Source organism: Physeter macrocephalus, chromosome 9 (genome assembly GCF_002837175.3).
Source record: "Physeter macrocephalus isolate SW-GA chromosome 9, ASM283717v5, whole genome shotgun sequence".
NCBI classification, from domain to species: Eukaryota; Metazoa; Chordata; class Mammalia; order Artiodactyla; family Physeteridae; genus Physeter; species Physeter macrocephalus.
Window position 1 is genome coordinate 48,151,497 of NC_041222.1, and position 17,100 is coordinate 48,168,596.

The window sequence follows — 17,100 nt, forward strand, 5'->3', positions numbered from 1 at the left end:
GATATCATCTCACACCGGTCAGACTGGCCATCATCAAAAACTCTAGAAACTATAAACAACAAAAATAAACAAATGGGACCTAATGAAACTTAAAAGCTTTTGCACAGCAAAGGATACCATAAACAAGACCAAAAGACAACCCTCAGAATGGGAGAAAATATTTGCAAACGAAGCAACTGACAAAGGATTAATATCCAAAATTTATAAGCAACTCTTGCAGCTCAATAACAAAAAAACAAACAACCCAATCCAAAAATGGGCAGAAGAACTAAATAGACATTTCTCCAAAGAAGATATACAGATCGCCAACAAACACATGAAAGAATGCTCAACATCATTAATCATTAGAGAAATGCAAATCAAAACGACAATGAGATATCATCTCGCACTGGTCAGATTGGCCATCATCAAAAACTCTAGAATTCAAAAAGACACATGCACCCCAATGTTCATTGCAGCTCTATTTACAATAGCCAGGACATGGAAGCAACCTAACTGTCCATCAACAGATGAATGGATAAAGAAGATGTGGCACATATATACAATGGAATATTACTCAGCCATAAAAAGAAATGAAACTGAGTTATTTGTAATGAGGTGGATAGATCTGGAGTCTGTCATACACAGTGAAGTAAGTCAGAAGGAGGAAAACAAATACCGTATGCTAACACATATATATGTAATCTAAGAAAAAAAATGTCATGAAGAGATTAGTGGTAGGATGGGAATAAAACACAGACCTACTAGAGCATGGACTTGAGGACGTGGGGAGGGGGAAGGGTAAGCTGTGACGAAGTGAGAGAGTGGCAGGGACATATATGCACTACCAAATGTAAATTAGATAGCTAGTGGGAAGCTGCCGCATAGCACAGGGAGATCACCTCTGTGCTTTGTGACCATGAGAGGGGTGGGATAGGGAGGGTGGGAGACGCAAGAGGGAAGAGATATGGGAACATATGTATATGTATAACTGATTCACTTTGTTGTAAAGGAGAAACTAACACACTATTGTAAAACAGTTATACTCCAATAAAGATGTTAAAAAAAAATGGTGGTTGTCATTAAAGAGAACATAGGCAAAACATTCTCTGACATAAATCGTACCAATGGTTTCTTAGGTCGGTCTCCCAAGGCAATAGAAATAAAAGCAAAAAGTTTAAATGGGACCTTGTCAAACTTACAAGCTTCTGTACAGTAAAGGAAACCATAAACAAAATGAAAAGCAACCTACAGACTGGGAGAAAATCTTTGCAAGTGATGAGACCAACAAGGGCTTAATTTCCAAAATATACAAACAACTCATACAACCCAACAAGAAAAAAACAAACACCCCAATAGAAAAATGGGCAGAAGGTCTAAATAGACATTTCTCTGAAGAGGACATACAGATGGCCAACAAGTACATGAAAAGATGCTCAACATCCCTAATTATTAGAGAAATATAAATCAAAACTACAGTGAGGTACCACCTCACACCAGTCAGAATGGCCATCATTAAAAAGTCTGCAAATATATGATACAGAAGAAACTAACACAACATTGTAAAGCAATTTTACTCCAATAAAAAATAAATATTAAAAAAAGGTCTGCAAATAAAAATGCTCATTATTATGGGTTGAACTGTGTGTCCCCCACCCCCCTTTCATATGTTGAAGTTCTAACCTATAATGTGACTGTATTTGGAGGTAAGGCATTTAATGGAGATAGTTAAGGTTCAAGGAAATTGTAAGGGTGGAGGTGTGATCCTTGTAAGAAGACGAAGAGACACCAAAGATCTCCCTCTCTCCATGCAGTTGCAGAGAAGAGGCCATGTGAAAACATGGTGTGAAGGTGGCATCTACAAGCCAGGAAGAGAGGGCTCACCAGAAGCCAAACCTGACAGCAACTTGATCTTGGACTTCTAGCCTCCAGAATTATAAGAAAATAAATTTTGTTGTTTAAGCCAAAAAAAAAGACTATCAATAGAGTGAAAGGCAACTCATGGAATGGAAGAAAATATTTTCAAATTACATATCGAAAAAGGTATTAACATCTAGAATACGTAAAGAACTCCTACAACTCAACAACATAAAAACAAATAAACCAATTAAAATAGGTGAAGGGGGGCTTCCCTGGTGGCGCAGTGGTTGAGAGCCCGCCTGTGGATGCAGGGGACACGGGTTCGTGCCCCAGTCCAGGAAGATCCCACAAGCCGCGGAGCGGCTGGGCCCGTGAGCCATGGCCACTGAGCCTGCGCGTCCGGAGCCTGTGCTCCGCAATGGGAGAGGCCACAACAGTGAGAGGCCCGCGTACCACACACACACACAAAAAAAAAATAGGTGAAGGACTTGAATAGACATTTCTCCAAAGAAGATGGCCAATAAGCACATGAAACGATGCTCAACATCACTAGTCGTTAGGGAAATGCAAATCAGCACAATGAGATTTCAGTTCACATCCATTAGGATGGCTATTAACAAAACAAAAATAAGTGTTGGCAAGCATGTGGAGAAATTGGAACTCGTGGGCACTGCTAGTGGGAATGTAAGATGGTACAGCATCTGTGGAAGACAGTATGATGGTTCCTCAAAAAGTTAAGAATAGAATGATCATAGGATCCAGCAGTTTTATTCCGAGGTATGTACTGAAAAGAACTCAAAGCAGGAACTTAAATATTTATACACCTGTGTTCATAGCATTATTCACGAAAGCCAAAAGGTGGAAACAACCCAAATGTCCATCAGTGGATGAATGGATAAAGAAAATGTGGTACATACATACAATGAAACATTATTCCACCATAAAAAGGAATGAATTTCTGATACGTGCTATAACATGGATGAACCTTAAAACATTATGCTAAGTGAAATACGCCAGACACAAAAGGACAAATATTGTATGATCCTACTTATATGAGGATCTAGAGAAGCAGTTTCATAGAGACAGAAAGTAGAATAGTGGTTACCAGAGGCTTGCAGGGGTGGAATGTGGAGTTTCTATTTAGTGGGTACAGAGGTTCTGTGTGAGATAATAAAAAAGCTCTGGACATGAATGGTGATAATTGCACAGCAGTGTGAATGTACTTAATACCAGTGAACTGTACACTTAAAAATGGTTAAAATGGGGGACTTCCCTGGTGGTCCAGTGGTTAAGATTCCACGCTCCCAATGCAGGGGGCCCAGGTTCAATCTCTGGTCAGGGAACTAGATCCCGCATGCCCCGCAAGTAAAAGATCCCACACGCTGCAACTAAGACCCAGCACAGCCAAAAAAACAAAAAAACCACACCTCCCACAGAGGTGGATGCTATTTTAAAAAAATCGTTAAAATGGTAAATTTTATGGTTTGTGTATTTTATCACAATAAAAAAAAATGTAAAGCTATAAACCTCCTAGAAGATACCACTGGAGAAAATCTGAATGATGTTGGGTTTGTCAATGACTTTTTAGATATAATACCAAAAGCATGATTTATGAAAATATAAATTGGTAAATTGGACTTAATTAAAATTAGAACCTCTCCTCTATGAAACACACTCTTGAGAGAATGAAACAATAATCCATAGACTGGACAAAATATTTGTAAAACACATGTCTAATAAATGACTGGTATCCAAAATATACAGAGAACTCTTAAAACTCAACGATAAGAGAACAAACATCCCAATTTAAAAATGGACAAAAGATCTAAACAGACACCTCACCAAATAAGATATACAGATAACTAATAAGATGGATTTGAAAAGATGCTCAACATCATACATCATTAGGCAATTGCAAATTAAAACAACAATGAGATACTACTACCTATTAGTTTGGCCTAAATCCAGAACACTGACAGCACCAAATGCTGTTGAGTTGTGGAGTAAAAGGAACTCTCATTCATTGCTGGTGGAAATGCGAAATGGTACAGCCACTTTGGAAAACAGTTTAGCAGTTTTTTCAAAACTAAACATATTCTTATCATATGACCTAGCAGTTACGTTCCTTGGTATTTACCCAAATGAGTTGAAAACTTATGTCCTGCACAAAAAAACCTGCACACGAAAGTTTATAGCAGATTTATTTATAACTGCCCAAACTTGGATGCAACCAAGATGTTCTTTAATAGGTGAATGGATAAACAAGCTGTGGTATATCCATATAATTGAGTGTTACTCAGTGCTATCAAGAAATGAACTATCAAGCCTGGAAAAGATGTGGAGGAATGTTAAACTCATATTACTAAGTGAAAGAAGACAATCTGAAAAGGCTATGTACTGAGTGATAACTATATGAGTTTCTGGAAAGGCAAAACCGTGGAGACTAAAAAGATTGGTGGTTGCCAGGGTCTGGGGGGAAGGAGGGAGTGCAGGGGATTTTTAGGGCAACGAAACTGTTCTGTATGATACAATAAGGATGGATACATGTCATTAAACACATCAAAAATCTGTAGAATGTACAACACCAAGTTTGAACCACAATGTAAACTATGGGCTTTGGCTGATAATGATATGTCAGTGTGTTTCATCAATCCTAACAGATATACCACATGAAACAAATGTACAAATGTTGGGGGGAAGCTGGGGAGATGAACCTTCTGTACTTATCACTCAGATTTTCTGTGAACTTAAAAACTGATCTAAAAACAAATAATTTTTTAAAAAAACATAGAATGTACAACAAAGAATGAACCCTAACATAAACCACAGATCTTAGTTAGTAATAATATATCAATATTGGTTCATCAGTTGATGCAATTTTACCACACTAATACAAGATGTTAATATTGGGGAAACTATTTGTGGATGAGAGGGCAAATTGGAACTCTGTACTTTTCACCATATTTTTCTGTAAACTAAAACTGCTTTAAAAAATAATGTCTATTAAAAATAACCCTCATACATGGTTGGTGGGAATGTAAATTGGTACAGCCACTGTGGAAAACAGTATGGAAGTTTCTCAGAAAACTAGAAATAGAACTACCATATTACCCAGCAATTCCACTCCTGGGTATATATCTGAAAAAAACAAAAACACTAATTCAAAAAGATGCATGCACTCCAATGTTCATAGCAGCATTATTTACAATTGGAAGCAACCTAAGTGTCCATTAACAGATGAATAGATAAAGATGTTGTATACATACATAAACACACACACACACAAACACACATACTACAGGAATACTACTCAGCCATAAAAAAGAAGGAAATTTTGCCATTTGCAGCAACATGGATGGACTTGGAGGGTATTATGCTAAGTGAAAAGTCAGAGAAAGACAAATACTGTATGATATCACTCCTATGTAGATTCTAAAAAATACAGCAAACCAGTGAAGGTAACAAAAAAGAAGCAGACTCACAGATATAGAGAAGAAACTAGTGGTTACCAGAGGGGAGAGGGAAGTGGGGAGGTGCACTGTAGGGGTAGGGGAGTAAGAGGTACAAACTATTATGCATAAGATAAGCTATATAGAAATATTGTACAACACAGGGAATATAATCAATATTTTATAATAACTATAAGTGGAGCATAACCTTTAAAAATTGTGAATCACTGTATTGTACACCTGTAACATAATGTACAGCAACTATACTTCAATTAAAAAATAATGTCTGTTAACTCAGAAATTAAAATGTTTTCAGTCAAAACAAAAGAAAGACAGCTTTTTAAAGAGAAATATTAAATGTGCCCATGCATGTAGCTGGTAAGCGCTAGAGCATTCCTACCCATGTCTACTGGATTCCAAAGACTTCTTTCTTTTTCTCATATCATTTGGATCCAACTCCAGTTGGAGTTCATCTTAATGGTGAAAGTTAATAAATAAAGATTAATGTATTTGGTTTTTTTTGTTGTTGTTGTTTTTGCGGTATGTGGGCCTCTCACTGTTGTGGCCTCTCCCGTTGTGGAGCACAGGCTCCGGACGCGCAGGCTCAGCAGCCATGGCTCACGGGCCCAGCCGCTCCGCGGCATGTGGGATCTTCCCAGACCGGGGCACGAACCTGTGTCCCCTGCATTGGCAGGCGGACTCTCAACCACTGCACCACCAGGGAAGCCCAAGATTAATGTTTTTGAAACAGACATTGTAGGTACAAGAACAGCAAGTATGAGCAAAGCTGTAGGTTGACTGATCCAATCTCCTTTCTAGACCCTTTTCCCTTGCCTACCTCAACTCTTTAGTCTCTAAGTGGTAGAAATGATTTCCCAATGTCTCTTGCTGGTAGTAGTATCCATGTGACACAGTTCTGGCTAATGTGAAATAAGCACACATGTGGAGGTTTCTGGCAAAGCCTTTGCTTTTCTGATCCAGGCACTAAGCCTTCTTATGTCCTAAAATGTACACAGATCTAGATGTGCAGCAGCCATCTTGGGCTCATGAGAAGAAAGAAGTGCATAAGGAGGAAGGCCTATATGTTAAGCAGAGCTGACTGGAAAGGTGGTAGGAGCCTGCTGGCATCATTCAGTGTTGGATGTTCACTCCACAGTCTTCTTTGAAGCCACTGTTGTAGGGCTTTCTGTTATTTACAGGGAACGCAATCCTCACTGATACATATGTATATAAACAGGTTTTTTTTTTTGGCTGCATTGGGTCTTAGCTGCTACGCACGGGCTTCTCATTGTGGTGGCTTCTCTTGTTGCGGAGCACGGGCTCTAGGCGCGTGGGCTTCAGTAATTGCGGTACGTGGGCTCAGTAGTTGTGGCTCGCGGGCTCTGGACGCAGGCTCAGTAATTGTGGCGCATGGGCTTAGTTGCTCTGTAGCATGTGGGATCTTCCCAGACCAGGGCTCGAACCCGTGTCTCCTGCATTGCCAGGTGGAATCTTAACCACTGTGCCACTGGGGAAGCCCCCTGAGTAAATTTTTTATATGAGAAATAAATTAGGCATACAATCATCAGTTTCTCATGAGAGTTTTAGGAGGACTTTAGCAGCCCAAGAATTAGATATCTTAAAGATGTTAACTTATTATCATAGTATTTATAGTAGATGGTTAACCACAGACTGTCTCTGTAGCACTTAAAAAGTGATATCATCAGAGGTAGTGAATACAGATTCTTGGGCTAGGAGCCCTGTCTTCAGGGCTTTTGTGGAGACGCAGATGAGGGACATGGGCCAGGGCAGGGTCTGGGGAGATGCCTCTTGTATCTGGGGATGCCTCTTTGTCCTTTCTGGGCTGTAAGCTTCCTGGTCACTGCCTTTGTTCTCCTGTGTTGGGTTTTCCATTTCAGATGGCACTCTTCCAGGCTTTGTCCAAGGTGGCTTATGGCCTCTGAGGTTCCACAGCCTTTTATGAAGTTTTACAAGGTGGCCTTAGTTGGAGGCCTGATTATGATTAATCATGTATGGGAATTTGAAATATGGGAGTTGCTGTTTTAATCCTTTTAAATTCTATTTACAGACATATGATGGAGATTAAATTGCTATTTAAGTGCACTTTTTTCTGTAAATGCTGCCTAAAAATTTAAGTGTATGTAAATCCAAGGAACTGGCTAAACACTAAGATGATAACTCTGTTAATTTACTATACTAACAGTTTTTCATATCATTTCACAGTTATTTTGTTACAGAAATGGTATGTAAATTCTAAAATAGCGAACAAAGTGTGTTCCCTTGCTAATACAGTTTTTCTATAATATATGACACTGAATTGTTTTTTCTCTTTTATATGTATTATATATTCATTTTTCTCCTTAAAAAATTATAATTTACTTTTTAGTGTTTTAGACAGTAGAATTAAGGTAAGAACCCTAGTTTGAAAAATACTTGAGTTTATATGGCCTCAACTAAATTAAATTGATTTAGGGCCCAATCTGATTTTTTTTGCAATTAATAGTTCAGTAAGACACAAAAAATAATTTAAAATCTACTAGAAAAGTTCAAATGTTGTGACTGCATATTCGATCTGAGAGTTAATGTCAATAAAAAAGTTTTGGTCCATTTTATGTACCTCGTGTTAGGTATTGTGTAAGTTATTTTTAAATTTTTATTTATTTTTTTGCTATTAAAATAATTTATTTGATATTCAGTTGTGAAAGAACATTTGGGCATTATGTTTGGAGGGAAAATGGTGACAGATTATAATTTATCAGATACAAATTTCAAAAATAGACTTGTCCATTCTCACTTATGCAAGACATAGCATTTTACTAAGCTATCTAGTTCTAAAATTTTCTTTGAGTTATTGTGTGTGGCTAAAGTGATAAAGATTTTATGGTCATTTTAAGTTAGTAGCATTAAAAAAGCAATAACATAATTATATCATTAATAAAAAACAAAAATATCTTCTCACATAAAAAGTATTATTATCAGAAACTACAATAATGCAAGGGACATTTTCTTACACATCAAATGAAAAACCTAAACACTAAAAATAATTTCTCATATTCTAGTAATCAGTGGGGTGACAGAGGCATCAGTGAATGTGTCAGTGAGAATACATGTGAACATTAGATGAAATACACAGCTTCATCTCAGCATAATCTAGCAATATCTTTTCTGATACAACCTACTTGACAACATTTCTCACTCAGTGTCATACGGAACAGTCTCTTTTTTCGGGAATGTTTATCTAAGCCTAAGTTTTTTAATTCTGAAAGACTTTTGTCTTCTGCTTCATTTTGTCTATTAAGAATAATTTTCTTAAATTCTTCAAAGTTAATATTTGAATCCTTTAATGCAGATTGTTGTAGCTCTCTCAGTGATGGCTGCCTCTCAGACAGTGTTGCCTTCAGCTCCTGTGGCAAATTAGGAACAAATTCCAACAGCATCTTTAAGGTTTCTGCATCTTTGGTGATGGAGGGTGGCATGATTTCTAATTTAAAAAAGAGGGGGAAGAGAAAAAATATTCATGTTAAGGTACATCAGGAAAACTATAAAATTTTGCATAGACACAAAGGAAAGCATTGCCTCAATAGAATTCTACAATAAAACAGAATCAGCAAGTGTCCTGATATCTAAAAAGCTTAGTTTATTATAGTTGGGCAGGTTAAACAACATTATCAAGGTTCTGCTTTACTCCACTCGTACCCTTGTCATCTCTCCTCATGTCCCTTTAATGCTTTCACCATAGCACTTTTTTATCTCTGACACTTCTGAAGTCATCTTGATCCTCAAAAACACTCAGTTTGACCACGGATGAATTTTTATTACCTGAGTAATTTATTTCCATGACTAAGCAACTTCTGAGTTATGATAGTAATCCTTGAAAAGTATATTAATTATTTTAAATTATCAACTGTTCCATGGTGGCAAGTTACTGCTTCAGGATAAAGTTAAAAAGGCAGAATTTCCAACTGCTCTGATCTAGCAGGCAGGAGATACCAGTCTCTGATGCTCCTCATACGTGTATTTAATAATTTCTCTTCCCTAGAGTATTTACCGCAAATCAGTAGTGTTTTACTTTATGGAGAAATGGGTTAAAAGAACACTAACCAACAAATCACTGACTATAAGAGATTTTTAATCTGTTGTGGTGTGTGTCTACTGACTACTGTGTATGGTTTTTGTTCCAATGTTGTAGATCATAAACTATGCAAGTTCTGTGTGTTCCCTAGGAAGGGAGCCTGGTCTTAAGTAGCATCCCAGAATTGGATATACATGAAGGTTGAGACTTGGGCTGGGAACTTTCAGGGACCTGCTGACATCTTCCTTCTTTATACCCATTCAGTTCAGTTGAACATCCATTGATAGTTTCCATGTCTCTGGCTCTGCCAGATTAGAGATATAAATAAAAAGAAAACATCTTTCCTGCCCTCAGAAGACTTCAGGTAAATTCTATCCTAACCTTACCTATCCCCATTACACAATTTTGAGAGTTGCAGCACCAAAAAAAAGTTGAAACACAGATGAAGTTTAAATTATAGTGTAAACCTGGATCACTACTTGCTGTTTTTCATGGACAGCAAAACTGTCCATTTCAGCTTATAATAAGACATTCCTCCTGAAATAGTGGAAACAATGAGGTCAAGAGATATAAATCTAAGCATGGAAGGTGGATTCCTGGGCAACCACTGATGCCTACAGATCAGAGAAAACCATGCCCCCTCACTCAGGCAGGAATGGTCTCCGCTTGTTTACTTCCTATGAGTTCTGTAGCAAGAATCTCAGCCAACAACAAACTTCAACAATTGGAGTTTTCAGTGGAAAGAAAACAATACTCTAACATTTTATTTTTCCTCCTAATGTTTTCTCTCATTCAAGTTCCAAACTGACAATGACAGATGAGAATTTATACCATTTTTTGGTAGTCAGAAATGTTCACATTTTCCCTCAGTAAGACATCCTAAGTTCAATTCAATCTCCTCATAAAAACTCTCCTTGCTCTAACTTAAACCTTCTCTAATTGGAGCTTTATTGAATACAAAGAAAAGCTGATTGTAACTTTCCAATACTTAAAGCCAGTTAATGAATCAGGCAAAACATTTGTAGTTTCTATTACATTTATTCATAGGTTGTTGTTTTTGGCACTTTTTTTTTTCAATTTAAAAACTTGTTATTTTGAAACACTTTTAAAGTTACAGAAAATTCACAAAAATGTGACAGAGTTCCCATATATCTTTTTTTTTAAATTTTGGTAAGAACATTTAACATGAGATCTACCCTTTTAACAGAATTTTAAGTGCCCAATACACCACGATTATCTATAGGTACAGTGTTATAAATCAGATTTCTAGAACCAATTCATCTTGCATAATTGAAATTTTATACATGATAATTAGCAGCTCCCCATTTTTCCCTCCTCCCAATCCTGGTAACCACCATTTATTCTTTGCTTCTATGAGTTTGACTGTTTTAGATACTTATAATAGTGGAATCAAGCAGTATTTGTCCTTCTGAGACAGGCATTTTTCACTTAGCATAATGTCCTCCAGGTTCATCCACGTTGTTGCATATTTTAGGATTTCCTTTTTTAAGGCCAAATAATACTCCATTGTATGTATATACCACTTTTTCTTTATTCATTCGTCTGTGGATAGACATTTAAGTTGTTTCCACATCTTGGCTATTGTGAATATTGCTGCAGTGATTATGGGAGTGGTAATGTCTCTTCAAGATCCTGATTTCAATTCTTTTGAATAAATACCGAGAAGCGGGATTGCTGATCATATGGTAGTTCTTTTTTTTTTTTTTTTGAGGAACCTCCACACTCTTTTCCATAGTGAATGCACAAATTTGCTTTCCCACCAACAGTATACTATACATGGGTTTCAATTTCTCCACATTCTTAACCACACTTTTCTTTTGTTTTCTGATAATAGCCATCCTGACAGGTGTGAAGTGATAGCTCATTGTGGTTTTGATTTCCATTTCCCTGATGATTAGTGATATACAGCATTGCTTCTTATACCTGTTGGCCATTTGTATGTCTTCTTTGGAGAAATGTCTATTCAAGTCTTTAGCCCATTTTAAAACCAGGTTATTAGTTTTTTTGCTATTGAGTTGTAGGAGTTCTTTATATATTTTGGAAATTAACCCCTTATCAGGTACATGGCTTGCAAATATTTTCTCCTATTTCATAGGTTGCCCCTTCGTTATTGAGTATGTCCTTTGCTGTGCAGAAGTATTTTCGATTGATGTAGCCTCACTTGTCTAATTTTGCTTTTGTTGCCTGTATTGTACTCTTTATTTAAATTATTTTTTAAATTTATTTTGAAACCTTTTGCAATTCACAACAACTTTAGGTTCTGGAGTCTAAAAGATAATATCCTAATCAAGCTGAATTCATACAAATGCCTCCTAATCAGTATATTTTGGACTAAACTCTTACTAACATAGACTTCGTCAATTAAAAATATCTATCTTGTTTTTAAAACGGTACAGTGAGTATTATTTCTGCACGCATTGTGGGAAAATAACAATTTAATAATGTAAAAACAGAAACTATCGAACAGTAGAGGTTTTAAACCTCATGAATCACAGATTATTGACATGTACTTCCAAAGTGATTCTTAACTAGTAATTTAAACACTTCCCTTGATCCTCACTTGCAGGCAATATTTTGTTAGATTATTTCCAGTCAAATTATGTATTGAGCAGTGACAAAGACAGTTCTTTAAAAATATTTTAAAATCACTATCCTTTTCTACAGAAATAGAAATTTGGCCAAATATCTAGATAGGTATAAATGTAGTCAGAAAACCATTTTTAAGCAACAATCTGGAGACAACCTAAATGTCTACTAAGAATGGTTAAATATATGTGGTAGATTTATGACGTGGAATACCAGAAAGAAATTTTAAATTATCTTTTTGGAGTCTAACAATGTGAGAAAATGCTCACAATATAATGTTAAATGAAAATGCAGGAGATACACATACCTATTGCCAAATATTAATATTGCTTTCCATTTCCTCATTTAATATAGATATTTTCATTTTCTCATTAAATTCACAGATTTTTTTTCAGTCTTTAATATCTAATGGTGCTTTTCATTTTTATTATTGTATTTATGTATATTTTTCAGTCTTTAATATGATCATATTATTTATTCAGAAAAAGTGAAACAATGAAGCAAATGCAATCTGGTCTTGCCTACTTTGAATCAGTGAATTCCTAAACTCTGTGGTACTCTTCTATTAATATTATACAAGAAGTATGTAAAAACTTGTATTAAATAAATCAGTCTCTGACCAACAATGTAGAAAAGTTAGGTAAAAAACTTTATAATCATATTTTAAGTCCCATAAAAGGGCAGTAAATGTAATTAGTGTGCACAATGATTTTACATGAGGGTCAATTATATAGAGGAAATGCATATAGCCTATAAATATAGTTGTGATTTATCATAAATTACATGTGTTATGAAATATAAAACAGTTATTCATAATTGAGCTTGCCCTCTCTGATTTTAACATGACCCATTACAATGATTAGATTAGGCTATACCTCAGTGAAAGCTTCCATTGTTACTTAAACTTAGCTTCCAATTTATCTCTATAAATGCTTTATAACTTAACGGTGTTTTTTAAAAAAAATTCCAGATTTAATTCTGAGATCTTGCTTTTTTAAAGAAAATCCATTGCAGCTTTTAAATGCTTGAAGCATCAATCACGTTTTCTGCTTTGTTTGGCTGAAGGGCAAACTTCCCTTGACTCTTGTTCCCCTTCAGTTTCTCTTGTAGACCGTCAGGCCCTTTTCTTTCTCTTTAATCCCTTCTCTCACACATGAACTTCAAGACTCAGTCCAAAGAAGTGGGAGGCTAGGTCCTCCCCTTTGGTGAAGTTAACAAATAAAAATAAAAGAGTAAGTTTTCGATGGCATGGGCCACAGCCGAGCTTGCTTTTTTTTTTTTTTTAAACAAAGTAGAAGGGTCGTTAAATTTAAGGCCCTCTTTTATGTTTACACTTAAGGACCCTATCATAGGTCTCTGCTCTATGCCCTTTGGTGCGCAAATACGCTTGATAACCAGCTCACACCTCACTGTTTGCCCCCTGTCATCTCAAGTTAAGATGCCCTGTCCAGCTGCCCCATCCACCAGCAAGCCTTCAGTCCTGCCCTCGGACTTATCCTCTGGCCTGAGTAAGGATCCTTCGGGCTGAGTACGCCCCGCCTACTGTGGGTCTTTGAGCACTTACCTCCCTCTGTAGCTTCCTCCTTCTCCCTCCCTACCCCGCCACCCGGACTGCCAGGAGGTGAAGGCACCAAGTGCCTCTCAGGTAAGGCCACTTGCTGTTGCCGCTGCTTTCCCTCCCTGTGGTGTAATCCCGGATGAAATCCTGTCTAGAAAGCAAGTTACGAGGCAAAATCCCAAACTTTTCGGCACCGGCAGCTTCAGAGTCATGTGGGCCGCCCTTCCGATTGCTCGGCAGCCGGACAGCAACCAATGGGAAGTGCGAAGCGGCTGGTCGGGGGCGGGGGTTGGGTGCTCTCACCTGCTGGCGGTCCGGATCCCAGCCCAGGCTCCTCCAGGCTCAGAGCCGTTCTCCCCCAGGAGACCGAGCCACAGATCTCTACCCAGAGGCGGACTAATTCTCGGCCGCATGCCTTAATAAGGTCGTTCGTCCTCTGGCCTGAAATCTCTCTGGGAAGTTGGCTCAGTAGCAGCCAGACCCCTAGCAGGTGGGACAAGAACAGGCGCGGCATCCTGGACCTGATCTTGTCTGCTCTGAGCGTTTTAGCCTTTCTCGAGATACTGCACCTGCTGTAGCCTACCAGCCTCCGTCAGTGTGCCAATCCTGGCCTTTAGGTTGCTTTCCCTGCCTGGTTCCACCAAGCTTTTATAGCCCTCTGGCTACCACTTAGACCTTGAGTCAAGGGTCCAAGCTCCACCCCTTTCCCCACCCACCTGTTTGAAATACCCCCTTACCCCAGCAGCTCTGGTTTACCCTTACCAACTTTTCTCCCTTTGCCCATCCTTCTGTTCGTGGCACTTTTACGGTTCTTTGTGTGTTTTTTTCCTCTCTTTTTTCTTTCCCTCAAACCATTTTGTATACTTGGGTAGGGTTAGTCAATATTTGAAGTCTTTATTATAAAGCTAGGCATGGCCACTGTGCTAAATTATATTAAGAATAAAATTGAAATCACCCATATTCTCACAACCCAGCGTGAGCCCTCAAATCTAAATAAGATTATAGTTAGATTAATTAATATTGTGTCTGATATATCAGTAATTAAAAATATAGTGAATGAGTGGATATATCATTGACAAGAGAGGGAGAACTGATGACTTTTTATCTAAATCCTGGTGAAAACATTAAAATCCTCAATGCATCGCTTTAGGCTTGTGCAGTATCCTAAGTTTACAGTGCACTTTCTCCACTGACTTTCCTTGGACTCCTCTGGGACATAGCTTGATTGTAACCAGTTACTTGAGTATTTTAATTTGAGACTGTATTCTGTGTCTCGAGAGAGACCAAAAAAGAAAAGAAAAATAGCAATGGAATCCCACAGTTCCAGAAAGAATATTTTGGAATATAATGCAGATTACAGCACAAAAATTATATGATTATTTTATTTTTGCTGTACTCTATGTTTGCTGTATTTGGTGAGGTAATTTTTAACACCTTCTAATTTAACTTTTAAAAAATTCAATATAGTTTGAGCTGATATGTTCATTAAGGTTTTCTAGATGGACAGTAAACTTGTAAGTTCAAATAGGTTCATTTTTCAATAATTTATTTGCTTGTTTTCATAATGTACTCAGATTACCTCAGCTACACTAGGTAAATCAGAGACCTGGAAGAAGTTAGGGTAGCTCTGAATTTAAGCAAAAAGTCAACAATCACTTAGTTACAAATATAGCTATGGAATAGAATAGTTCTAATTTGTAGATTGCTGCTAATTTTAACAGGGCACACTCAGCACTGGTCATATGCTATGTATTGCATAATTGCTCAAAAAAATCTGACCAAAGCTGTGGGATGATCACGATAGTGCTTTTAGATGGGTTTCTGCTAAGACAAGCAATTTGGGACAGGCTTCTCAAAACTGAGGTTTGATGGTATTTTTGTGGGTTCACAGTTATTGCAAAAAATAATCCATTTACAGGGTTGTTCTCCAAAGTAACTGCTCATTTAAAATATAAATTTCCAGGGGAGTGTAATTTTTTACCTTACTTAGGTAATCTTATAGAGTCCTCACAACTTTGCAGTGAAGTGGCCATTTTCTCATTTTACAGAGAGAGGAAGCAAGCTGAGAGTAGTCAAGTAAACTTGTACAACCTTGTCTAGCACATGTGCCAGATGTGGGCTTGCCCTACTGTTAGGGGTAACAGGCAAATTCAGGATTCATAGCCTTTATAGACACAACTAAACGGTATTTCATATTCTTAAAACAAACGCAACAACAAAACCCAAAGAAACCTCTTTAAAGAGAAAAACCAAATGTGTGCCCATGCACACACTGGAAAGTGCTGGAGCTGGGATTCCTACCCATGTCTACTGGATTCCAAAGCCCCCTTTCTTTGATTCCACTGTATCCCTTGGATCTAGCTCCAGTTAGGATTAATCTGCATGGTGAAAGTTAATGGATAAACAGTAATGTCTTTAAAACAGCTGTTGGAGGTACAAAGCAGTAAGCAAACCTATAGTAACAGTAAGTGAAACTGCCTCAATCTCCTTTTTAGACCCTTCACCCTTAACTACCTCAAGTCTCTCTACCAAGCTCAAGCTGTAAGTGGTAGAAATGATTTTCTAATGTCTCCTGCAGGTAGCAGTGTCCATGTGACATAGTTCTGGCCAGTAGGACATAAGCACACGGGTGGACGTTTCTGGCAAAGCCTTTGCTTTTCTGATCCAGGCACTAAGTCTTCTTCTGTCCCCTTCTTTTCCTATCTGAAACACGTACACTGAGCAGCTGTCTTGGAACCAAGAGGTGGGGAAAATAGGAGGTAGCAACAGGAAAAGTGTGAGGAGCCTGCTGGCATCATTCAGATGCTAAACAGGGTTAGATGTTTACCCCCACAGACTTCTTTGAAGCTACTCTTTTAGCATTTTCTGTTATTTACAGAAAACACATTTCTTTTTTTTTTTTTTTTTTTTTTTTTTTTAATTCTAATGATCAAGAAGGTACCAAGTCAGTCCAAAATACTTTTTTGTGTGTGTGTGTGGTACGCGGGCCTCTCACTGCTGTGGCCTCTCCCATCGTGGAGCACAGGCTCCGGACACACAGGCTCAGCAGCCATGGCTCACGGGCCCAGCTGCTCCGGGGCATGTGGGATCTTCCCGGACTGGGGCACGAACCCGCGTCCCCTGCATCGGCAGGCGGACTCCCAAACACTGCGCCACCAGGGAAGCCCCAGAGAACACATTTCTAATTGATACATATATATAAGTGGAGGAAATATTTTATACAAGAAATAAGTTAAGTTTACATTCATCAGTTTCTCATGAGAGTTTTAGGTATGCTTTAGTAGCGCTTGAATTAGATATTTTAAAGATTGCAGTAATTATTTAAGTGCTTATGCTAGATGGTTTACCACAGATTATTTTTGTACCACTTAAAAACCCGTCATATATTAAGAAGCAGTGAATGCAGATTCTGGGACCAGGAACACTGCCTCCAGGGATTTTGTGGAGGAGGGGATGAGGGACATAGGTCGGGGCAGGGTTTGGGGAGATGGTTTTTGTTTTTTTGTTTGTTTGTTTGTTTGTTTGTTTTAACATCTTTATTGGAGTATAACTGTTTTACAATGGTGTGTTAGTTT

General features: G+C 37.8%; 1 protein-coding gene across 1 annotated transcript; it reads right to left on the reverse strand.

The window, feature by feature from the left end:
• Positions 1–8,249: 8,249 nt before the first annotated feature.
• Positions 8,250–14,150, reverse strand: RLN1 (relaxin 1). The gene is made up of 2 exons (XM_007124632.2): positions 13,829–14,150; positions 8,250–8,769 (listed from the first exon to the last, which is right to left on the reverse strand). Exons 1-2 carry the CDS (start codon positions 14,037–14,039, stop codon positions 8,429–8,431), a joined length of 552 nt encoding a protein of 183 aa, XP_007124694.1. The 5' UTR covers positions 14,040–14,150; the 3' UTR covers positions 8,250–8,428.
• Positions 14,151–17,100: the final 2,950 nt, after the last annotated feature.

Coding starts and splice junctions, on each gene's coding strand:
- RLN1 (XM_007124632.2), bottom strand. CDS start 14,039: ATGCCGCGCCTGTTCTTGTCCCACCTGCTAGGGGTCTGGCTGCTACTG. Junction 8,770..13,828: donor GGGATCCGGACCGCCAGCAG/GTGAGAGCACCC, acceptor TTTTTAAATTAG/AAATCATGCCACCCTCCATC.